The 20255-nt window shown below is 45.5% G+C and overlaps 3 protein-coding genes across 17 annotated transcripts in view; 1 reads left to right on the top strand and 2 right to left on the bottom strand.

Annotated features, from left to right (window-relative positions):
• The window catches only part of LOC310705124 (uncharacterized protein), a 56636-nt gene that overhangs the window by 11938 nt on the left and 24443 nt on the right, over positions 1 to 20255 (bottom strand). The window contains exons 6-7 of the mRNA XM_083499596.1: positions 11943 to 16337; positions 6650 to 6782 (exon numbers count right to left, since the gene is read on the bottom strand). Of these exons, the coding sequence (XP_083355722.1) occupies positions 14911 to 16337 (1427 nt within the window). The 3' untranslated portion in view covers positions 6650 to 6782; positions 11943 to 14910. The remainder of the gene's footprint in view (positions 1 to 6649; positions 6783 to 11942; positions 16338 to 20255) is intronic.
• Positions 1 to 20255, top strand: part of LOC310705360 (uncharacterized protein) — a 75812-nt gene that overhangs the window by 45283 nt on the left and 10274 nt on the right. The window contains exons 1-4 of one of the 15 annotated variants that reach the window (XR_014525215.1): positions 2687 to 3299; positions 4596 to 4627; positions 4729 to 4845; positions 5427 to 5554. The exons of 2 other annotated variants lie outside the window; for them this stretch is intronic. Coding sequence is in view for 2 of the 13 variants with exons in the window: in XM_083500047.1 (XP_083356173.1) it covers positions 3204 to 3491; positions 4729 to 4845 (405 nt within the window). In the remaining 11 variants the exon portion in view is untranslated. 12 more of the 15 variants (XR_014525218.1, XR_014525220.1, XR_014525214.1 and 9 more) reach the window with 12 other exon arrangements.
• LOC310705081 (uncharacterized protein) overlaps positions 1 to 20255 on the bottom strand; it is a 68181-nt gene that overhangs the window by 40823 nt on the left and 7103 nt on the right. Inside the window, exons 2-3 of the mRNA XM_083499455.1 lie at positions 312 to 804; positions 34 to 115 (exon numbers count right to left, since the gene is read on the bottom strand). Of these exons, the coding sequence (XP_083355581.1) occupies positions 34 to 115; positions 312 to 713 (484 nt within the window). The 5' untranslated portion in view covers positions 714 to 804. The remainder of the gene's footprint in view (positions 1 to 33; positions 116 to 311; positions 805 to 20255) is intronic.

Raw genomic sequence — 20255 nt, 5'->3', positions numbered from 1 at the left:
GACCAAATGGGGAAAAACCACCTTCCTCCTTACCCAGTGGCCTCTCTCTGGTGTCCAACGGAGGCCTCTCTGCCTCACAGGAATCCAGGTCCATTTCTGCAAAGAGATCCTTTCCCTGAAAAAGAAACAAGGATTCAAAACAGAGAATGGTGAGAAATATTAGAAAGAGAATGACAAAGACTTGAAGGGCGTGAGATCTCATTCCATAAATGCTTTCAAAGAAAACAGATGGGACAGCAGCAGACCATTATGGGATGTTCTCTGTCCTGATTGGAGCCCCTTGGGAGTATCCAGAGGAAAGTCTCTCTCACCTGCTTTCTCTCCTCTGCCTGACTCAGGAGGAAACCTTCGGCCAGGGCCACCGCCTGGGAACTGGTCTCCGCTCCGCATTCCCTCACCCAGCTCTCCATCTCCGGGGGAAGGACAGCCAGGAACTGCTCCAAGATCACCAGGTCCAGCATCTCAGCTTTCGTGTGCCTTTCTGGCTTCAGCCACTGGTGGCAAAATTGGTAGAATCGACTGCAAACCTCTCGGGGTCCTTTGGCCTCCTGGCAGCAGAACTGCCTCAACTGCTGGCTCTGCACCTCTGAGTGGAGGGTGTCCTCCTCACCCAGGATCTTCTGCACTGGGTTTTCCCAGAATCCCCCACTGCTCCCAGTTTGGCTGGCATGGCCTCTTCCTGTTCCAGGGCCAGCTGAGTTTCGCTCATCCATCTGTGCTCTCAGGAAGCCTCTGAGAGATCGGAAGGAGCCCTTTGGTCTTCTGACAAGTTCTGTCTGTCGTAATGAAAAGCTCAAGGAAATCCTATAAAGCAAATAAATTGTTTTGTTACAGAATTTGTAGGTCAGAGGAAGAAAAAGCTTCCCTTAACAAGCAAACCATGAGCTATTTTCTGAAGAAGAAGAAGAAGAAGAAGCTCTCCTAGAGAGAAGATTGCAACGCAAAATGTGGAGGCAACTGAGCGGGGGCGGGGAATGGTTCCCTGAGCAAGCACGGATGAGTCTTGCTGGGAACCAGGGCAGGATTGCACCGCATCCCAGACCGTGAGCTATCTTTTTGAAAAGAAAGAGGAAGAGAAGAAGAACTAAGCCTCTCGCCTTCTAGCAATGCAAAATGTGGAGGCAACTGAAGGGATTTCTGGGAGATTAATCAACCTGGTTTCTGCTGCCTTCCAATCAATGCATGAAGTCAGAACCGACTGAGAAGGGTGTCATTTGTAATGTGAAAAATGGATGCTTGACTCTAGTGGGAGTCCTCACCCTGGGGTCCTCAGGAGTTGCTCCCCACCCCCACCCCCACTCCCCTGCTTCTGTCTACTTTTCTTGCACTTGGACTCTCTGCCGCTCTCCAGACAGACTCCTGGGGTGGGGTCCCTTTTTCTTTGCTCTGAGGGCCAGGTATGTATCTGATCAATCCCCTGAGGGCCAAGTGGGCAGAGCCAAAGACATCTCCCTTGAAATTTAGGCGGGTAATTAATTATTATTCTGCTAGATAGCTTAACACACACACAGCCATTGATGCCAAGGTCCCTGGAGGCTCGGTGAATAGCAGTGCCCATTTCCGGCTGCTTTGCCAGCAACAATCCCTTTGGCACAGAGAGGATGTGGTCCTGGGATGCCCTGCTCTGGGTGCGAGGGGATTGCTGCAGTGGCCTCCGTGGGGAGCTGCCCTGGGAGACGACTGGGGAAACTGGTCTGCAATGCAGCAGCCAGACTATGGACTGGGATCCCTCTCTTTGTTCCTGGCCTTCCTATCCCACCTTTCCTTCCTTCCTTCCTCCACGTGGGGTTTTCTTTTTTGGGGGGGAGGGGCTTGTCCACCTCCTCGTCCAGCTTTGGAAAATCACTTGCACATGTTTCCTCTGTTGTGCAATGAGGCTGAGCGATGTCACACAGAGTTAAAGTCCCAGGGACTCCTTTGTTTAAAGAAGGGAGATATTGTCTGAAGGGGGGGGCGGAGGGCCACATGAGTTTGGGATCCTCTGATCTCCAGGAAGGAAAGCGTGGCAGACCTGGCCCCTCCCGGATCAGCCCCCCCAGGCATCCTCCCCTGCTGCAGCCCTGGGACCCCCCCCCGTCTCCCCACTGCACCCTCGGGGGGGGGAGAGAGAGGAGACTCACCAGATCCCAGGAGGGGACAGCGAGGCAGCCCTTGCAGGAGAGACCCCAAAGCAAGGAAAGGACTGGGGAGGGAGGGGCCTTGGCTCTGGAGGACCTGGCCCCCTCTTGCTTCCTGGCCTCTCTAGGAAGGCAGCTCACTTCCCTTTAACCCTTGCCAAGCCGAGTCCCTCCAGCTCAGCCCTCTCTCGCTTGGCAGAACCTCAGAATTCTATTATTTTTTATGGATTTAGGGGGCAGCTGCCCCCCTGGCTACGCCAATGCCCAGATATCCTTTTGGGGGTGAGGCTCTTGGCTGGACTCTGAGCATCTCCCTCCCTTGGGCGGAAGCCAGAGGAAGAGCTTGCAGGGAAAAGGGCTTTGCAGGAGGCAAGGAAGCTCCTCCTAGAATTCAGGAGTGGAGAGATAGGAGGGGATCCCAGGGTCATCTAGTCCTACCCCCAGCAATGCAGGAATCTCCGCTAAAGCATCCATGGCAGATGGCCGTCCGATCTCTGCTTAGAAACCTCCAAGGAAGGAGAGTCCACCACCTCCCAAGGGAGACCTTTCCCCTGCCAAAATAAGTAATAATGAGTAATAAATTAAATGAGTAAATGAGTAATACTTTCTTAGGCATGCTTTTTATGCTAATATACAAAGTATGCCATTTCCCTTTCCAGAAATGCTTAATTTCTAATTCAATGGACTGAAAATGGATGGTTGTTATTATGTTTAGGGAAGCTTTTAATATTTGATGGACTATTGTATTTTAATATTTTGTTGGAAGCCGCCCCGAGTGGCTGGGGAAACCAGATGGGCAGGGATTTATTTATTTATTATTAAAATTGACCAGGTGAGTGTTCTCCTTTCGAAAGAGGCAGGTGGAATCTCCACGATTACTAATAACATAACATTGAAAGGCTAGTGAAATATGGGGAGCCCTAGAGCATCTGCTTGGCATGCAGAATGTCCCAGGGTCAACCCCTGACATCTCTTGCAATGGCTGGATGAAATCCCTTCCTGAAACTCTGGGGAGCTGCTGCCAGTCAGTGTAGGCCAGGGGTCCTCAAACTATGTCCCGTGGGCCAAAGCCAGCTTGTCAGGGTCATGAATCTGGCCTGCACAGCCATTTCAGAACCAGCCAAGTGTCCGAGGCTGAAAGCATCTCGCCGCCCGCTGAGTCAGTCCTTGAGTCGCGCTGAGGTAAACACCACAGGCATGGTGGCGGCTCTACCAATGAAAGCCCAGGGGTTTTACCCGGGGACGGGGAAGTGTTGTCTTTTGGCTCGAAGAGAGGAGTTGAGGTTGGCAGAGGAAGGCAGACTTGCATCTATTCGGTTTCGTTACGTAGACTTTTACTTTAAATGTGGAAGAAGGAAGTATAGTTCTATTTCTGTGAGTGGTCTTACCACTCATGTGGTTTACATGCTCTGAAAGCTGGGATGTGTTTTGATATTTAAATTTTAAAAGGGTGGAGTGGAACGGAAAGCATCTTGCTGCCCGCTCAGTCAGTCCCCGTGACGTAAACGCCACTGGCGTGATGGCGGCTCTACTAATGAAAGCCCAGGGGTTTTGCCCGGGGACAGGGAAGTGTTGTCTTTTGGCTTGAAGAGAGGAGTTGAGGTTCCTTATGTATACTTTAAATGTGGAAGAAGGAAGTATAGTTCTATTTCTGTGAGTGGCACAGCGGTCTTTCCACTCCTGTGATTTGCATGCTCTGAAAGTTGGGATCTGTTTTGATATTTAAATTTTAAAAGGGTGGAGTGGAACCGAATATTGACCATCTTGTTAGCCTGGGGAAGTGGTCAGCAAACTTTTTCAGCTGTGGGCCGGTCCACCATCCCTCAGACCAAGGAGCGTCTCCACCCCCATAGTCCAGCCTGGACACTGAGGTCCAGCTCCGAGAGGGCCTTCTCGGTAGTGGCGCCCAACCTGTGGAACACTCTCTCATCAGATGTCAAGGAAATAAGCAGCTATCCTATCTTTAAAAGACATCTGAAGGCAGCCCTGTTCAAGTTTTTAATATTTAACGCTGTCCTGTTTTTAACACTCCACTGGGAGCCGCCCAGAGTGGCTGGGGAAACTCAGCCAGATGGGCAGGGTATAAATAAATTATTATTATCATTATTATTATTATGTTGGGGGCCAGACTATATCGGGGGGGGGGGAGGAATGAATTCCTATGCCCCACAAATAACCCAGAGAGGCATTTTAAATAAAAGGACACATTCTACTCATGTAAAAACACACTGATTCCCGAACTGTCCACGGGCCGGATTGAGAAGACGATTGGGCCGCATCCAGCCCCCAGGCCTTAGTTTGCCTACCCCTGGCCTGGGGAGCCACATTCTGGTTGAAGGAGACCAGGATTGGCCCCCAAGGCCTGGGATGTCCCTCCTCCCCTGCAGTAGGACTTGGAATCCAGGAGGAAACTCTTGGAATAGCCTTGCCAGGTGCTCAGGGAGGGACTCACCTGTCCCCATGTCCTTCTCTTTGCAGATGTGCTGCGGTTGCACATCCCTCCCCCAGGGGTGAGTATTGGAGAGAACCAGAGCAGGGACTCAGACCTGCCCTCCTTGCCCCCCACTCTGCACTCTCGGAGTTGGAGAAGGGACTGGCTTTTGCCTTTCAGCTGCTGGAGGAAGGTCAGCTGTACCTGCCGGAGGTGATTCAGAACTGCCAGGCAGCTCAGCTCAGGGGGCTCCGAACCCAGAAGTGCTCCAAGCAGGTGACGGCCAAAGCCATCCTGGTGAGTGATGGGTGGTGTGGGGGACCCCCATGGGGAAGTGGGGGAGGGAGGGGCTTTGGGGGAGGGGTTGTCCGTCTGCCAGAGAGGAGGACCATACTGGCCTAGGTTCAAGTATCCCGTTTGAAAGGGGAATCATCTGAGGGACTTCCTGTAAACATCTGGGTCAGGAATGCTGTTCCTGGAATGGACAAACACACAAGACGTAACCGGCTGTGGATTCACATAAACAATACTATTCTATATATTCTGATCACAATATCAAAGGTTTATCTTCCACATAAACAACACATAAAGTGCAATAATATAGACGGAAGTCCCCAGTAAATCAGTTCATTCAAAAGACCAAATGTATGCTAATTTCTGTTCCACATACGTTCATAAAGTCCAAATTGGAGCCTATTACAGTTCCACAGTGTTGACAAGGACTTCCGGAATAATGCCTTTGTTTCGCTCTTATGGGCTTCATCCGTTGTACATATTCTAAATAATATAAATGAATATAATGTCGTAATTCAACATATTTTAACAAATTAACAAACCTGTGTATGGATAAAGTTTGTTTTACATTTGTTGTTTTAAAGGGGTCACTTAAAGAAGAAAACCTTACAGCTGCTCATTGCTGTCACCTGTAGCTAAAATCAATGCTGCGCCTGTCTATATACATTGTAAGACTTGTTGTTCTCTGAAGAAACCACTGTGTTAAAAGTTCTATTATCTTGATACTTCATATATGGTATGTACTTTTAAAGCACGATTGTTTATGTAATTTTAATTTGTTAAATGATCTAGTGGTCGATCCACAACTCTGGTCACTGCTCCCTGAGAAAAGCTCAAGAACTCTGGGCAAAGACAATGGGTAGATCACTGGCAGGATTTTATTACTGGGAGTAGATCTCAGTCTCTTGGAAGTTCTGGCATTGTGACCATTTCAAGGTACAAGCACAACTTTAATTGCCACTCATCTTTTGTTGATATTAACTCATTTTCCAGTATTTTGCTATTAACATCCTAGCCGCTGTTGTTGTGTAAAGAAACACTCTTTTATTTTCATTTGGTATGCTTATTGTTAGAATATCAAATAGGAAAGCTTTGGTTTTTTTTAAAACAAATAGCATTTATTTTATTTTATTTTATTTTGCTTTATTTTATTTTCCCTTTGGGGACATGTCCACCACTTGTGGAATAAGGTTCCCTCATTTTGTCTGCATCTCCAACAGTTATTGCTGATATTTATTTATTTTGACTGATTAGGATGGGGTCAGGTACCATCTAAAAATCAGATAGCATGTGGTGAATTTTAAGTCTTTTCCCATAATTTCCCTCATTTTTCATCTTGATTGGATAGCCACAATCGTGTGCCCATTTCACCATCACCGCCTTCACCTCCTAGTCCTTAAGGTTCCAGTCCAGTAACAATCTGTGTGGTTTTGATAATATCTTTGTATTATTTAATCATATTTTTTTAAAAAAAAATTGCTGTTGTTCTGTCAAGTCCATTTATTTTTTATCTGGAAAAAATTGTTTAGCTGGTTATCTTTTTTACTTTTGTTTTCCTTTTATTTTTATATTTTTTATATTTTTAGCATATAATAACAGTCGTAATTATATGGAAATGTGATAATAATATTGAAATGAATAAAATGCTTAACTCGCCAATATTTTTATTGTTTTCTGCTTCCCAAGAAAACTCAAGGAGATTCTCCCCTTTTTGGCTTTTACCTCTTACCTTTATAACTGTGTCTTTAAGTCCCAAAAGTCCTGCCCCACCCTCCAGGATATCCTTTCTACAGATGTCAACGCAGACCCAACGATGGAAAACCCTCAGCCCAATTCCTCGTGACCACAAGACTATTTATTACCTGCAGCAACAACAACAAAAGACACCAGAGTGGCCACAGCTATCTCTTTCCAAAGGATATAGACTGACAGGGAGGGGGCTGACTGTTCAGTTTCTGTTAATTGGTTCTCGTGGGAAACTTGCAGATTCTAGCTTCACACAATTAACTCAAGCTGGTGTCAATTTACTCTTGGCAGAAAGCCAAGGTCTGCTTGACCTAGAAACTACTTACTCTGATTGGTTAACGACCAGCACTCAACTCTGTTATCTGGGAATGCTATCACAGTTTGGGGTTAGGTGTGTTAGGAGTTAGAAGTGCTGTGTATGGTTATGAGAGAGAGAGAGAGAGAAAGGATTTATTTGCTTTGTTTTGTATGCAGGAACTCTGCTGTTTTTATTTTTCCTTTTAATAAATCCTGTAAATAGTTATTCTGAGTCTAGCTGACTAGTCATTACCGCTGCAACTAGCTTCTTCGCTGTGCAGGAAAACTCTGCTACGTTTGGGCTAAAGCCAGTAGGGCTATGCCTGACACTTCAAAGTTCCATGAGGTTATGGGCATTGTGCTGCCAGCCTGAGTTGTGGTGGTGTCAGCATCAACGGCGTTGGTTCCAGTAGTTCCAGAAGTTGTTGTTCCTGTTGGTGCAGCAGATGGACACTGGCTGGTTCCTGACTGTGGTGAGCTGGTGATGCAGTGGACACAAGGACAACAGCTGCAGCGTGTGAGTGCTGGGGGCTGTGGTTCCTGTTTTCTCTCTCGGTGGTCGTGAGTAGCTGGTTCCGGGTTCCAGGGACATCGCTCTCAAGATGGCCTCACAACCAGTTCAGATGGCTTTTGAGCGTCTGAATGACTCCAATTACTTGCTGTGGTCGGAACGCATGCAGGCAGTGCTGCAGAGGGATCGTCTCTGGCAAGTGGTGAGTAAGTTTCCTACGAAGCCTGATGATGAAGACCTCGATAAAGACCAAAGAGCAAGGGCCACAATTGTCTTGGGGCTGGAAGATTCCCAGTTGCCGTATGTGAGGGGAATCAAGACAGCTAGAGGTGTGTGGCAAGCACTTAAAGAACTCCATGTGCGTGAGACAGCGGTTTCCAAGCTGTTCATTCGCAAGGCATTGTACAAGGCAATGTTACAGCCTGGGGTTACAATGCAAGAACACCTACACAGTTTACAGTTAAAGTTTGCTGCGCTACAGGAAAGAGACTGTGCGTTAGACCAGCAGGAGAAGGTGGCTATTATTTTGAGTTCTCTCCCGGAAAGCTGGGATAATTTAGTTTTGTCTCTAGAAGGCATACAGGAGCGTGATTTATCAGTCAGTTACGTTACTGGGCGTTTGATTGAAGAATGGCAGAAGAGGCAAGAAAGGTCGTTGGCTGCAGAGGCTTCTACTGGCGGACGGTTTGGAAGGAGTTCTCATGCTGTGCCAGAGGTGAAGCAAAAGCAGCGTACTGGTGAGGAGTCAGCGTTTGCTGTTAGGCGTTGTTTCCGATGTGGGTCTTCAGCGCATCTAAAACGACAATGTCCGGAGTTGGTCAAGTCTCAGTTGCCGGTGCAGGAGCAGAGACGAGATCAGCAGCAGCAGCGTAAAAAGAAATTCTTCAAACAAAAACAGTCGGCTCAGCTGGTGACCGCCAAGGTCAAGATTGCTGATGAGAAACAAGCGGTCTGGGTGGTCGATTCGGGAGCGTCTCGCCACATCGTAAATTCAGATGAATTGTTTGTTTCCAAGAACTCAGCACAGCGCAGCCAGGTGGCTCTAGCAGACGGAAGTACTTCCGAAGTGATTTCGGGGGGTGCAGTTTTTGTTCCTTGTCTTCGTGAATGCCTGCAAAATGTACTTTGTGTGCCTTCATTAAGGAGCAATCTGATGTCTGTAGATTGTTTGCTAAAAGCTGGGTTTAAAGTGTATTTTGAAGGAGACAGTTGCATTATTAAGAAGGCTGGTGAGATTTTAGGCACTGCTAAGTCAGAGGGAGGCTTGTTTTGGCTTAAAGCAGGATCTCAAGTTGCAGCAGTAGTCAGTAAATCTCAGCCTGCAGTGAATAACAAAGCTATACATGACAACTGTGTGCACTTATTGCATAGGAAAATGGGGCATGCTTGCTGGAAAAGTGTACTAAAAATGTCTGAATTGGCTGATGGGGGTAATTTAAAGAGTTGTAACAACTACCTTGATTGTAATGTTTCTAAAAAGGTTAAAACCCACAGAGTCTCTTACCCCAGAAGTGACAGAGTTAGTGAGTCACCGCTACAGTTGGTTCACATGGACGTAATTGGTCCATTTGCTGTAAGCAGGGGTGGAGCGCGCTTTTCACTAACAATTGTGGATGACGCCACGCGTTACTCTTGGGTTTTTCCCATGAAAAATAAGGGTGACGTGTTCACTAAGTTTAAAGGCTGGGTGGCATCTGTGGAAAGGTTTCTGAACATTAAACTCAAAAGGATTCAGACGGACAGAGGTGGCGAATTTATGTCAAATGCCTTTAGAAATTGGTTACAAAAGCGTGGCATTGGGCATAGGAAAACGAACGTTTTTTCCCCAGAGGAGAATGGCGTTGCAGAACGAAAAAACAGATCTTTACAAGATATGATGTTTGCCATGCTTGATGATGCTGATTTGCCCATGTCTTATTGGGGGGAGAGCATGCTCACCGCGTGTTATCTCCAAAATAGGCTCTTTCATCAAACAATAGGTACAACTCCGTACTTTAAATTGTTTCAGAAAAAACCCAAAATTGACCATTTGCATGTGTTTGGATCAAAAGCCTGGGTATTAATTCCAAAACAAATGAGGAAGAAGGGAGATCCTAAGACCAAACAGTTAGTGTTTGTGGGTTACCAGGAGCTGGGAAAAGGTTTCCGCTTTGCTGAAGGGACAAATGGCATTGTGATCTCCAGGAATGCCAGTTTTTGTGAACATAGTGGCTGGGAGAGACTACATGCCAATACTGAGGTTTGGTTTGAACCTTCCCAGGAGCTTCATGACTCTGAAGGTAGACACAGAGAATCAGAGTCTGAGGGGGAGGAAAGTTCAGATAAGAGCTCTCAAGAAAGTGGAATTAGCCAGAGACCAGTTGCTAAGCAACAAAAGAGAGGTCGTAGTTCTGAGGAGGAAAGTGGGTCAGAAGAAAAATTTTCTCCCAGAAGATCTAAAAGACAAAACAAAGGAGTGCCTCCGGTGCGTTTTTCTCCAGATACTGCAAATGTGTTTAGTGTAATTGCAGAACCCAAGAGTTTTCAGGAGGTGCTAAAGTTACCAAAAGAGGAGGCAGAGCTCTGGAAACAGGCAATGGAGGAAGAGATGTCCTCTTTGAATGAGCACAAGGTTTTTACACCAGTAGCAGCGCCTGAGGGGGCAAAGATTGTAGGCTGCAGGTGGGTGTACAAACTTAAACCTCTGGTGACAGGAGAGTACAAATACAAAGCTCGTTTAGTGGCTCAAGGATATTCTCAGAGGCCTGGAAAAGATTATGACGAAACTTTTTCCCCTACTGCTAAGGGGGACAGTGTAAGGCTGATTTTAACGCTTGGAGCAAAGAGAAAACTCCTGTTAAACCATTTTGATATCCAGACTGCATATTTACATGCATCAATATCAGAAGACCTGTATCTAGCCGAACCGCCTGGTTATGAGACAGGTTCCAATAGAGTGTTGAAATTAAACAAAGCTCTATATGGTCTCAAACAGGCTGCAAGATCTTGGAACAAATGTTTCCATGAAGCCTTAGTGTCATTTGGTTTCAAGCAGAGTACAGCTGACAATTGTGTTTATGTACGTGGTACAGGCAGTGATCAAGAGTTTTGTCTGATTTATGTAGATGATGCATTGTATGCCTGTAAAACAGATAAACAAACTAAAAGGTTTGCCAAGCAATTGTCCAGTAAGTTCAAAGTGAAAGACTTAGGCCCGGTTAGGACATATCTAGGGTTGGAAGTGTGCTGGGCCCAAGATGGCAGCTGCCTAATTAGTCAGCAGAACAAAGTTAAGCAACTACTGACTACATACAGGATGCAGGATTGCAAAGGGGCAGCGGTGCCTATGGATCCAGGTTTCATAAAAACACTTCATATAGATGAGAGTCCTGAATTTGAACATCCTGATGTATATCATTCTGTAATTGGAAGTTTATTGTATTTAGCACAGTGGTCCAGACCTGATATTAGCTACGCAGTAGGCATATTAAGTAGATTGGTCTCAAAACCCACACTAAATGCCTGGAAAGGGGTAAAACAAGTTCTGAGATACCTCAAACAGACAATTGGCTATATGTTACAATTAAATTCTTCTGAGGACGAAATGTTAAGTTGCTACTGTGATAGTGACTGGGGAAATTTGCCAGATAGAAAATCTGTCACAGGACTAGTCATAATGGTCGGTGGAGCTTTAATCAGCTGGCGGTCACGCAAGCAAGACGTTGTAAGTGTGTCATCAACGGAATCAGAGTACGCCGCATTGAGTGAATTGTGCAACGAGGTGATTTATTTCAAGCATTTGTTAGCAGATTTAAATGTAAATTGTGGAGAACCAGTACAAGTTTACATTGATAATCAAGCTTGTATAACCTTAAGTAAAACAGAGGGTTTCAAATCGCGTTCCAAACATATCTCTGTAAAATACCAAAATGTACGTTGCTGTGTACAAGACAATATAATCACATGTACTTATGTATCAAGTGAAGAAAATGTAGCAGATGTGTTAACTAAACCATTGGCAAAGATAAAGAACAAGCGAATGTGCAAGGGTTTAGGTTTGCTGGAAAAATGATCTCCTACATAGGTGTATTTGGTGTTAATTGTTCAGCAGAATCTGTGAGGGGGTGTTCAGTTTCTGTTAATTGGTTCTCGTGGGAAACTTGCAGATTCTAGCTTCACACAATTAACTCAAGCTGGTGTCAATTTACTCTTGGCAGAAAGCCAAGGTCTGCTTGACCTAGAAACTACTTACTCTGATTGGTTAACGACCAGCACTCAACTCTGTTATCTGGGAATGCTATCACAGTTTGGGGATAGGTGTGTTAGGAGTTAGAAGTGCTGTGTATGGTTAAGAGAGAGAGAGAGAGAAAGGATTTATTTGCTTTGTTTTGTATGCAGGAACTCTGCTGTTTTTATTTTTCCTTTTAATAAATCCTGTAAATAGTTATTCTGAGTCTAGCTGACTAGTCATTACCACCTCAACTAGCTTCTTCGCTGTGCAGGAAAACTCTGCTACGTTTGGGCTAAAGCCAGTAGGGCTATGCCTGACACTTCAAAGTTCCATGACTGACAAAGGGGGGAAAGTTGAATTGCAAGCACATTCTCTCACCTTTTAAACCTCAAGACTCTGTGCCCCAGGATTGAAAAGATATGTAAAAGATCATGATTGCCTCAAGATATGCAACTGATTTTTTAATTAGTATGTTGTGTGTTATTATGTAGGAATGCTGTGTCTGACAGTATGTTATTTCCACAAAGGGGGGACCCAATTTTTGTGTATAATAGGCTACATCCACATCAAAGTGATGCACCTGATGACCTCTCTGCAGCAATGGCTAAGAGCATGCACAGAGTTTTACTTCTGGAAGTAGGAGCATACACCTCAGTGTAAAGCAGCTGTTCCACTGTGTAAACCCTCTGGCTACCAGCCTAGCCTTGTACTGCGGTTCTCCAGTTGCTGTGGGTTTAAGACGGTAAACCCGGCGGCTGCTCACGGCCTGCTTGCCTGCTGGCAGCGTCGTGATGGAGAACACACCTAGAGACTCCATTGAGTTCATTTCCTTCTGCATTGCCTCTTGCCACTTCCTGGCTTCCTCTTCAGGCAACTTCTGAACTTCCTCAAAACTCTCTGGTTCACACTGAGCCACACCAATCCACACGCTAGTGACCTCAAACCTTTCAGGTGGTATTCCTTTAGTAGTGTGAGCTGAACACCTCAGCACAACCTCAGGTACCCCCTCTGACCCACTAGGGCCAACTAGTGTGTCCTTGCTCTCAGATAACTCCCCCTCTGACTTACTGCGCCTTCTGGATTTCTCAACTGGACTTGTGGGTGAGGAGGAGCACTCTTTGGTTCTAGCTTAACAGCTTTAGGAGATGCCCTTTCCTGTTCCTGCTCTGGGTTGGGACTCTGAGCCTCAGCAGCAGGATCAGTTTCTACCTTTCCTTCATCAGCAGTCAAGCAGACTCTCTGAAAGAATGTCTGGATTCCCAAGTATGCATTGCCACCCACTCTGCTCACAGAACTCAGCACTCCTGTTGACTAGAATCCTTGACTGATTGCCTTCTGGATAGGCAAATCTCCACCACTTGGTCCCTGGCTCATACCCACAAAGGATCATTCTTTGGGACCTAGGGCCACCCTTTCTGTGTTTGGCACAAGGACCCAAGCCTCACATCCAAACACAAAGAAGAAATGCACCTTGGGCTTCTTGCTGTGCAGCAGAAAATAGGGCGTGTCCCCTACTACAGAACTGTAAGAATGGTTCAGAGTGAACGATGTAGATTTCCACGCTTCCACCCAAAACCGCTGGAGCAACCCTGTGTCAAAGAGCATTGCTTCGGTTGCCTCCTGCAGCATTCTCTACCTGCATTCTGCAACTCCATTCTCCTGAGGAGAATTTGCAACAGTCAACCTGTGGTGTATGCCTTTCTGGCAGAAGAAGTTCTGCAACGCAGACCTGGTGAACTCTCCACCGCGATCTGATAGAAAGCTCTTGACCCGCAGTAAGAACAGTAGTTCTCACTGCCGTTATCCAGTCTTTCACCAAAGCAGCAGCCTCTCACTTGTGCTTCAGAGAGAAAATCCACCCACCCATTTCTGGAATAATCATCCACCAGAGATAGCACAAATTTGGCCCCGCCCAGACTGGCAACTGGCATAGGGCCCCAAAGGTCTGCATGAACTAGCTCAAAAGGTTTTGTGGTTACCCTGTCAGACCTAGGATAAGAGCACATTTGAACCTTGGCTTTCTTGAAGGCACCCTTCATTCCAGATATTTGTCACATGCCTTCATCTTGCACCCCTCAGTGCACCCTGGGACCTTCTTCACGTACCCCCAGTTGATATGTGACATTCTCCGGTGCCAAACGCCATGATGCCACCCATCATGAATGGGAAGGTTACCACACTGTGCTTGTGCATCCTCAGTGGGACCTTTATCTGCAATAGGCGTTTCTAGCACAGCCTGTCTTTGAACTCAACACTGACCAGTTGTCGTCCACCTCTGGAAATGGAATAAACATTATTTTCAAAACACACTTTGAACCCAACATGGAAAGAGAGGAAACAGAAAACAAACAGCACTGCATCTCTGGAACGACATAGGCCTCAATCTCCGCCTGTAAAAAAGAACAATAAACAGAGCCAGACATAGCGCTTGGAACCATCTGCAAGAGTTACACTTCTTCCAGTTTTCACAGCCTTGCAGTTCCACAAAAAACCACTAGATAGCGATGGCATGAGGTGGTGACTGGCCCCACTGTCAATCACCCAGCTCAGCACCTGGCCCTGGTCGCAGTTTTTCACTGTTGCCATAGCAGCAGCCAAATGATACTGTGATGACATGTCTCTGCCAGTTTCCTTGAGACCTTTTGAGGCTTCCCACGCTTGGCAGCTCCTGTTATCTGGTTGCCACAGAAAACGGCCTTGGAGACATCCTGTGGCTCCACTGGACAATTCCGAACCAGGTGCAATACAGAGCCGCACCGGAACCGTCGGAAAGTAAAAGCTTTCAGTTTCTTCACTTCTCCCTTCTCCCTTCACCCCCACTCTTGGGTGCAGCACAGCCTGGGCCTGCTCACCCTCCAACTTTCTGCCTGTAATGCCTATAATGGCAGCAACTTTTTTAAAAAGTAATATTTTGAGCCCGTAGTTCAATTTCCCAGCAGCTCCCCTTGCCCCAGAGAACACTTCTAGCATTCCATCTCCTATACATGTGGCATTGTTCAGCAGTGGGGAAAGTGACCTCTTCACACCGGATGTCCATTTAGTATGGCCCATTCCAGGTTTTTTCCTGCCCCTTGTGTTAGTCTTTCATTTGTTCTCCTATGTGTGTTGCCAGTAGAAGCCACAATTCTGTGGGTACTCTAGGTGGTGCAGAAAGTTGGCAGCTATTCCCTACACCCACAGGTCTCAGGATGGTTACAACATAAAAAACAAATTAAAAACACAAAACACCACATTTTAAAAGGGCATTAAATGTCAATCAGCCAAAGGGAAGGCTTGGTTTAAAAAGTGTGGATTTGCCTGGCTCCTAAATCTGTATAATGGTTTTTCCAACCTTTGTATGGATTCTTTGATGGGAAGTAAGATTGGCCCTCTGACTGAAGCTTTTTCCACATTCCACACACTGATATGGTTTCTCCCCTGTATGAATTCTTTGATGTGAAGTGAGATTGTGGCTGTGACTGAAGCTCTTTCCACATTCCACACACTGATATGGTTTCTCCCCTGTATGAATTCTTTGATGGGAAGTGAGTTTGGAGTTCTGAGTGAAGCTCGTTCCACATTCCACACACTGATAGGGTTTCTCACCTGTATGAATTCTCTGATGCTTAGTGAGATTGGAGCTCTGAGTGAAGCTCTTTCCACATTCCACACACTGATAGGGTTTCTCACCTGTATGAATTCTTTGATGGGAAGTGAGCCTGTGGCTGTGACTGAAGCTCTTTCCGCATTCCACACACTGATAGGGTTTCTCCCCTGTATGAATTCTTTGATGGGAAGTGAGAGAGGATCTTTCAGGGAAGCTCTTTCCACATTCCACACACTGATAGGGTTTCTCCCCTGTATGAATTCTTTGATGGTAAGTGAGATTGGAGATCTGACTGAAGCTTGTTCCACATTCCACACACTGATAGGGTTTCTCCCCTGTATGAATTCTTTGATGGGAAGTGAGACTGTGGCTGTGACTGAAGCTCTTTCCGCATTCCACACACGGATAGGGTTTCTCCCCTGTATGAATTATTTGATGGGAAGTGAGACTATGGCTGTGACTGAAGCTCTTTCCACATTCCACACACTGATAGGGTTTCTCCCCTGTATGAATTCTTCGATGTGAAGTGAGATCGGAGCTCTTCCTGAAGCTCTTTCCACATTCGACACACTGATAGGGTTTTTCCCCTGTATGAATTCTGTGGTGGGAAGTGAGAGAGGAGCTCTGAATGAAGCTCTTTCCACATTCCACACACTGATAGGGTTTCTCCCCTGTATGAATTCTTCGATGATAAGTGAGAGAGGTGCTATCAGTGAAGCTCTTTCCACATTCCACACACTGATAGGGTTTCTCCCCTGTATGAATTCTTTGATGGGAAGTGAGATGGGAGTTCTGACTGAAGCTCTTTCCACATTCCACACACAGATAGGGTTTTTCCCCTGTATGAATTCTTTTATGGGAAGTGAGATTGGAGCTGTGACTGAAGCTCTTTCCACATTCCACACACTGATAGGGTTTCTCTCCTGTATGAATTCTCTGATGCTTAGTGAGATCGGAGCTCTGACTGAAGCTTTTTCCACATTCCATGCACTGATAGAGTTTCTTTCCAATGAGATTTTGTTGATGGGAAGTGGAATGGGAGCTCTGATTGCAGCTTTCTCCACACTCTAAATTTTTACGTGGCTTTTCCTCTCTCGGGATTTTATCTTGGTCACCTTTGTTCTCAATTTTCGATTCATTACAATCTGCAATGGAGACAAAAAGGGATTAGAGCCTCAGGAACAAATGGAGAAGAACTGAAAGAAGTTGGGCTTGTGTTCATTACCTGTGTTGTTTGTCATTAACCATCATATTAATTATTATGTTCTGAGTTGTTGAATGTTGGTTTGTTTAATATACAGTAGTGGTCAAAATTGGGGAAGACTTTTGGAAAAAAGTGTATTTCAGAGTTTTGATGGCTTATAACACCATTTCGTTTGGAGTAATATCATAAAATATCAATGGAAAGATAATTTAATGAAGACTGCAATTCAACAAAGGTTGTTCAATTAGCCATATTCTATCAAACGTTATAGCCAAATAACCAGAAAAAGCAAAACTTGCTTAGGTTGACTTTTGTCAGTGTGTTATGTGATTGCCGTCAAGTTGGTTGGGGGTTTATTTGTTCTTTCATTTAGTGAGGTTGTAAAACATAATAAAATTATAGAAATGGCACAAAGAGTTGACTGGTCACCCAGAAGTGATGTAAAATTGCAGTATTAAGTGAACAGGGCTACAGTTATGAAGAAATTAGATGGAAGATTGGGGAAAACTTAACCAAAACTGGCATTTCGATATTATTGAAGAGGTATAAGGAGTCTCAGCAACTATAAAATCAGACTGGTAAAGGCAGGAAAAGGTGCACAAAGGCAAGTGACGATAGAAGAATAGAGAGACTGTCCCTACATGACAGAAGAAAATCATTTTGGTGTATACAAGATGACATGGCGAGATGTAATGTGAAGTTGAGTGCAAGGACTGCTCGAAATGTTAGAATTCTAAGGAAAAAGCCATTGTTATCTCTCAAGCATGAGTTTGACCAAACTGCGGGAGGCAGTGGAAGACAGTAGGACCTGGCGTGCTCTGGTCCATGGGGTCACGAAGAGTCGTACATGACTAAACGACTAAATAAAATATCTCAAGCAAAGGTTGAAAAGATTAAACCCATGTTAACTGGACAGCGGAACAATGGGACAATGTTTTTGGAGGGGTGTGACCCAAATCTCCTTGCTTGGTAGTGATGGCATGAAATACACAAGGGGAAGAATCAGAGAAGATTTACATCCTACTTGCCTTACACCGACTGTGAAACACCCAGATAGGTGTGATGATCTGGGGTTGTATGGCAGCAAAAGGTGTGGGCAGAATTTTCGTTATTAATGGGAATGGAAATGCCCCCAAATAAAAAATGAAATACTTTAGCCCAAACTGAAGCCTTCCGCAGGTGATCTTTACTCAGATACTGAAGCATTTATATTTATTTATTTATATATTTACTTTCTTTTTTAAAAAAAATAATTTTTATTAAGTTTCATATTACCGAATTAAACACATCAAACCAATTAGTCCAAATTATAACAATACATATCATGTAATCCAATTATTTTCCAAATTATAAATTTTTGTGAGGGGTACCCATGCTTCTTGATCGGCAGGAGTCCAATCCTCGAATATTTTCTGCTGCTTTCATATTAAGAATGATATTTCCAGTCCCTTCTTCTCAATCCTTGTCGTTACTCATTTTCCTTTTCATTCACCTCCAAATTGCTCCGCAAGTGGGTTGAAAGAAACAGTCTTGTTTGTATTTCTGTGTGACCTTTGTACTATTCTTTCGTAAATCCCAATAATCCAGGCATTTCCGCTCGAGCAAGCAATCGCCATCTTCTTGTTCTGATGAAATACAGTCCAAAAGCTCACTCTTTAACTTTTCCGACCTGTTGCATCGTAAATTAGTCTTTTTCCAGGAGGGCTGCCCCTTCCAGTTCACAATCTCATCGAAAGTAATAAATCTTCGGCTCGCCCTCCCCAAGACCAAACCTCCTGCAACACCGGTCTCATATCAAATCTCCTTTCTAACTGCGTCACAAAGAGAGCCCTTCTTTCCAAATCCTTTACTGAGTAAAACCTTTAAATTCATATTATTCCCACACAGTTCCTTTTTAGTCCCATTTGCCAATTAGTTGCTGTGATGGATATTCTAAGAGGGAGGGTTATTAGTTAATCACATAGAGCAAAAAAGATAAAAAGTCATTCCCCCCCTTTAGTTCTGTTGCACTCCAATCCACATACCAGCATGTCTGTAGTTCTTTGATGTAATCTTCTGTCTCAGTCTTCTTCATTTCAGTGGTAAACTTGTTAGCAAATAAAAACCTCCTGCCTCTCTTGAAGCCTGTGCGTTATCTTTCACCCAGTGCCTCACCCCCTCCTTCTTCTGAACTCGGGGGTGATTTATGGCAACAGTGGGTGAAAACTGCATCTCTCCCCCCTGGAGAGATGAGGGAGACTGATTTACTCCCCATAATCAGCCTCTAATTACCTCGTGCGAGCTGGATAGATGTTAATATCCGCCATCTTCCAAGGCACCCCTAGCGGCCCCCTCCTACTTATATATTTATTTTCTATTTCAACAGGACTCAGCTCCATGTCCTGTTGCTGCTGTGTGCAAACGGTGCTTTCAAGATAATCCTATTCCACTGCCGTAAGGGCCTGGGAATAGCCCAAACATTAACCCAATCAGAAATCTATGGAGCCAACTAAAGAAAATTCTTTGTTAGAAGCAATCCAGCAATAAAGCCCAATTAACAGAGGCAATAATTCAATCTTGGTTTCACATTCTTACAGGTGCAGAACTAAAAATTTGGTTCACTTCATGGGAAAGCGTTGTAAGGCTGTAATTAAAGCTAAAGGTTATCAATGGTTCCCAAAATTTTCATTTTTTCTTTATGACTACTGTTCCAATAAATACTCCTTCATAAAAGTCATTACATTACATTGTTCATTAAATTATCTTTCCATTGATATATAATTTTATGGTATTACTCCACACAAAAGTGGTGTTATGAGCCATCAAACCTCAGAAATACACTTTTCACAAAAGGTTTCCACAATTTTGGCCACCAGTATAAGTTGTTCATTTTAAAGTTAATGTTCTTTTTATATGGCATCAGAATATTATTATTCATGTTTCATGTTTATATACCGTATTTTTCGCCCCATAGGACGCACCTAATTTTTTTTTGGGGGGGGGGAATAAAGAAAAAAAAAATTCCCCTCCCCAGGAACGGGGCAGGCGCGGGGGAAGCCCGAGCTTCCCCCGACCCCAGCCCCCAGAACAGCCTGCTATCTGCAAGCCTAGGGAGCCGCGCTGGTCTCCCCAGGCTTGCGGAGAGGTGCGCGAAGCCCGGGGGCGCTCTTCAGCGCGCACCAGGCTTCGGAGCGCAGGCAGCTCCGCACCACCCTCCAGAGCCCCGCGTGGCTTCGCGCTGGGATCCGGAGGGTGGCGCGGAGCTGCAAGAAGCCCTGGAGTGCAGGCAGCTCCACGCCACGCTCCGGAGCCCCGCGCGGCTTCGCGCCAGGATCCGGGTGGTGGCGCGGAGCTGCAGGAAGCCCTGGAGCGCAGGCAGCTCCGCGCCACCCTCCGGAACCACGCATGGCTTCGCACTGGGATCCGGAGGGTGGCGCGGAGCTGCAAGAAGCCCTGGAGCGCAGGCAGCTCCGTGCCACCCTCTGGAGCCCCGCGTGGCTTCGCGCCGGGATCGGGAAGGTGGCGCAGAGCTGCAGGAAGCCCGGGAAAGCCGGCATTTGCCCCATAGGACGCACACACATTTCCCCTTCATTTTTGGAGGGGGAAAATTGCGTCCTATAGGGCGAAAAATACGGTATGTGTGGAACAAGAGGGTGATAAATTGAAACTACAGAGTCATGAGAAATTGAAGACCAAAGTACGAGATTGGCTCCATTATTACCAAATAATGGAGGTTTATAAACAAGACAGGAAAATTGGCTTCCAGGTGGGGAAATCAAAATTAGAAACAGAATTGCTAGAGCCCAATGCTAAGAATTAGTCTAGAATGTACAACTTGCTGCTGAAATGGAATACACAAGATGAAACAGTCAACTCAGCT

Source organism: Podarcis liolepis, assembly GCF_965112155.1.
Source record: "Podarcis liolepis genome assembly, chromosome: 4".
Taxonomy (NCBI): domain Eukaryota; kingdom Metazoa; phylum Chordata; class Lepidosauria; order Squamata; family Lacertidae; genus Podarcis; species Podarcis liolepis.
The sequence above is the reverse complement of the archived record's forward strand: the minus strand, read 5'-3'. Positions and strand labels throughout refer to the sequence as shown.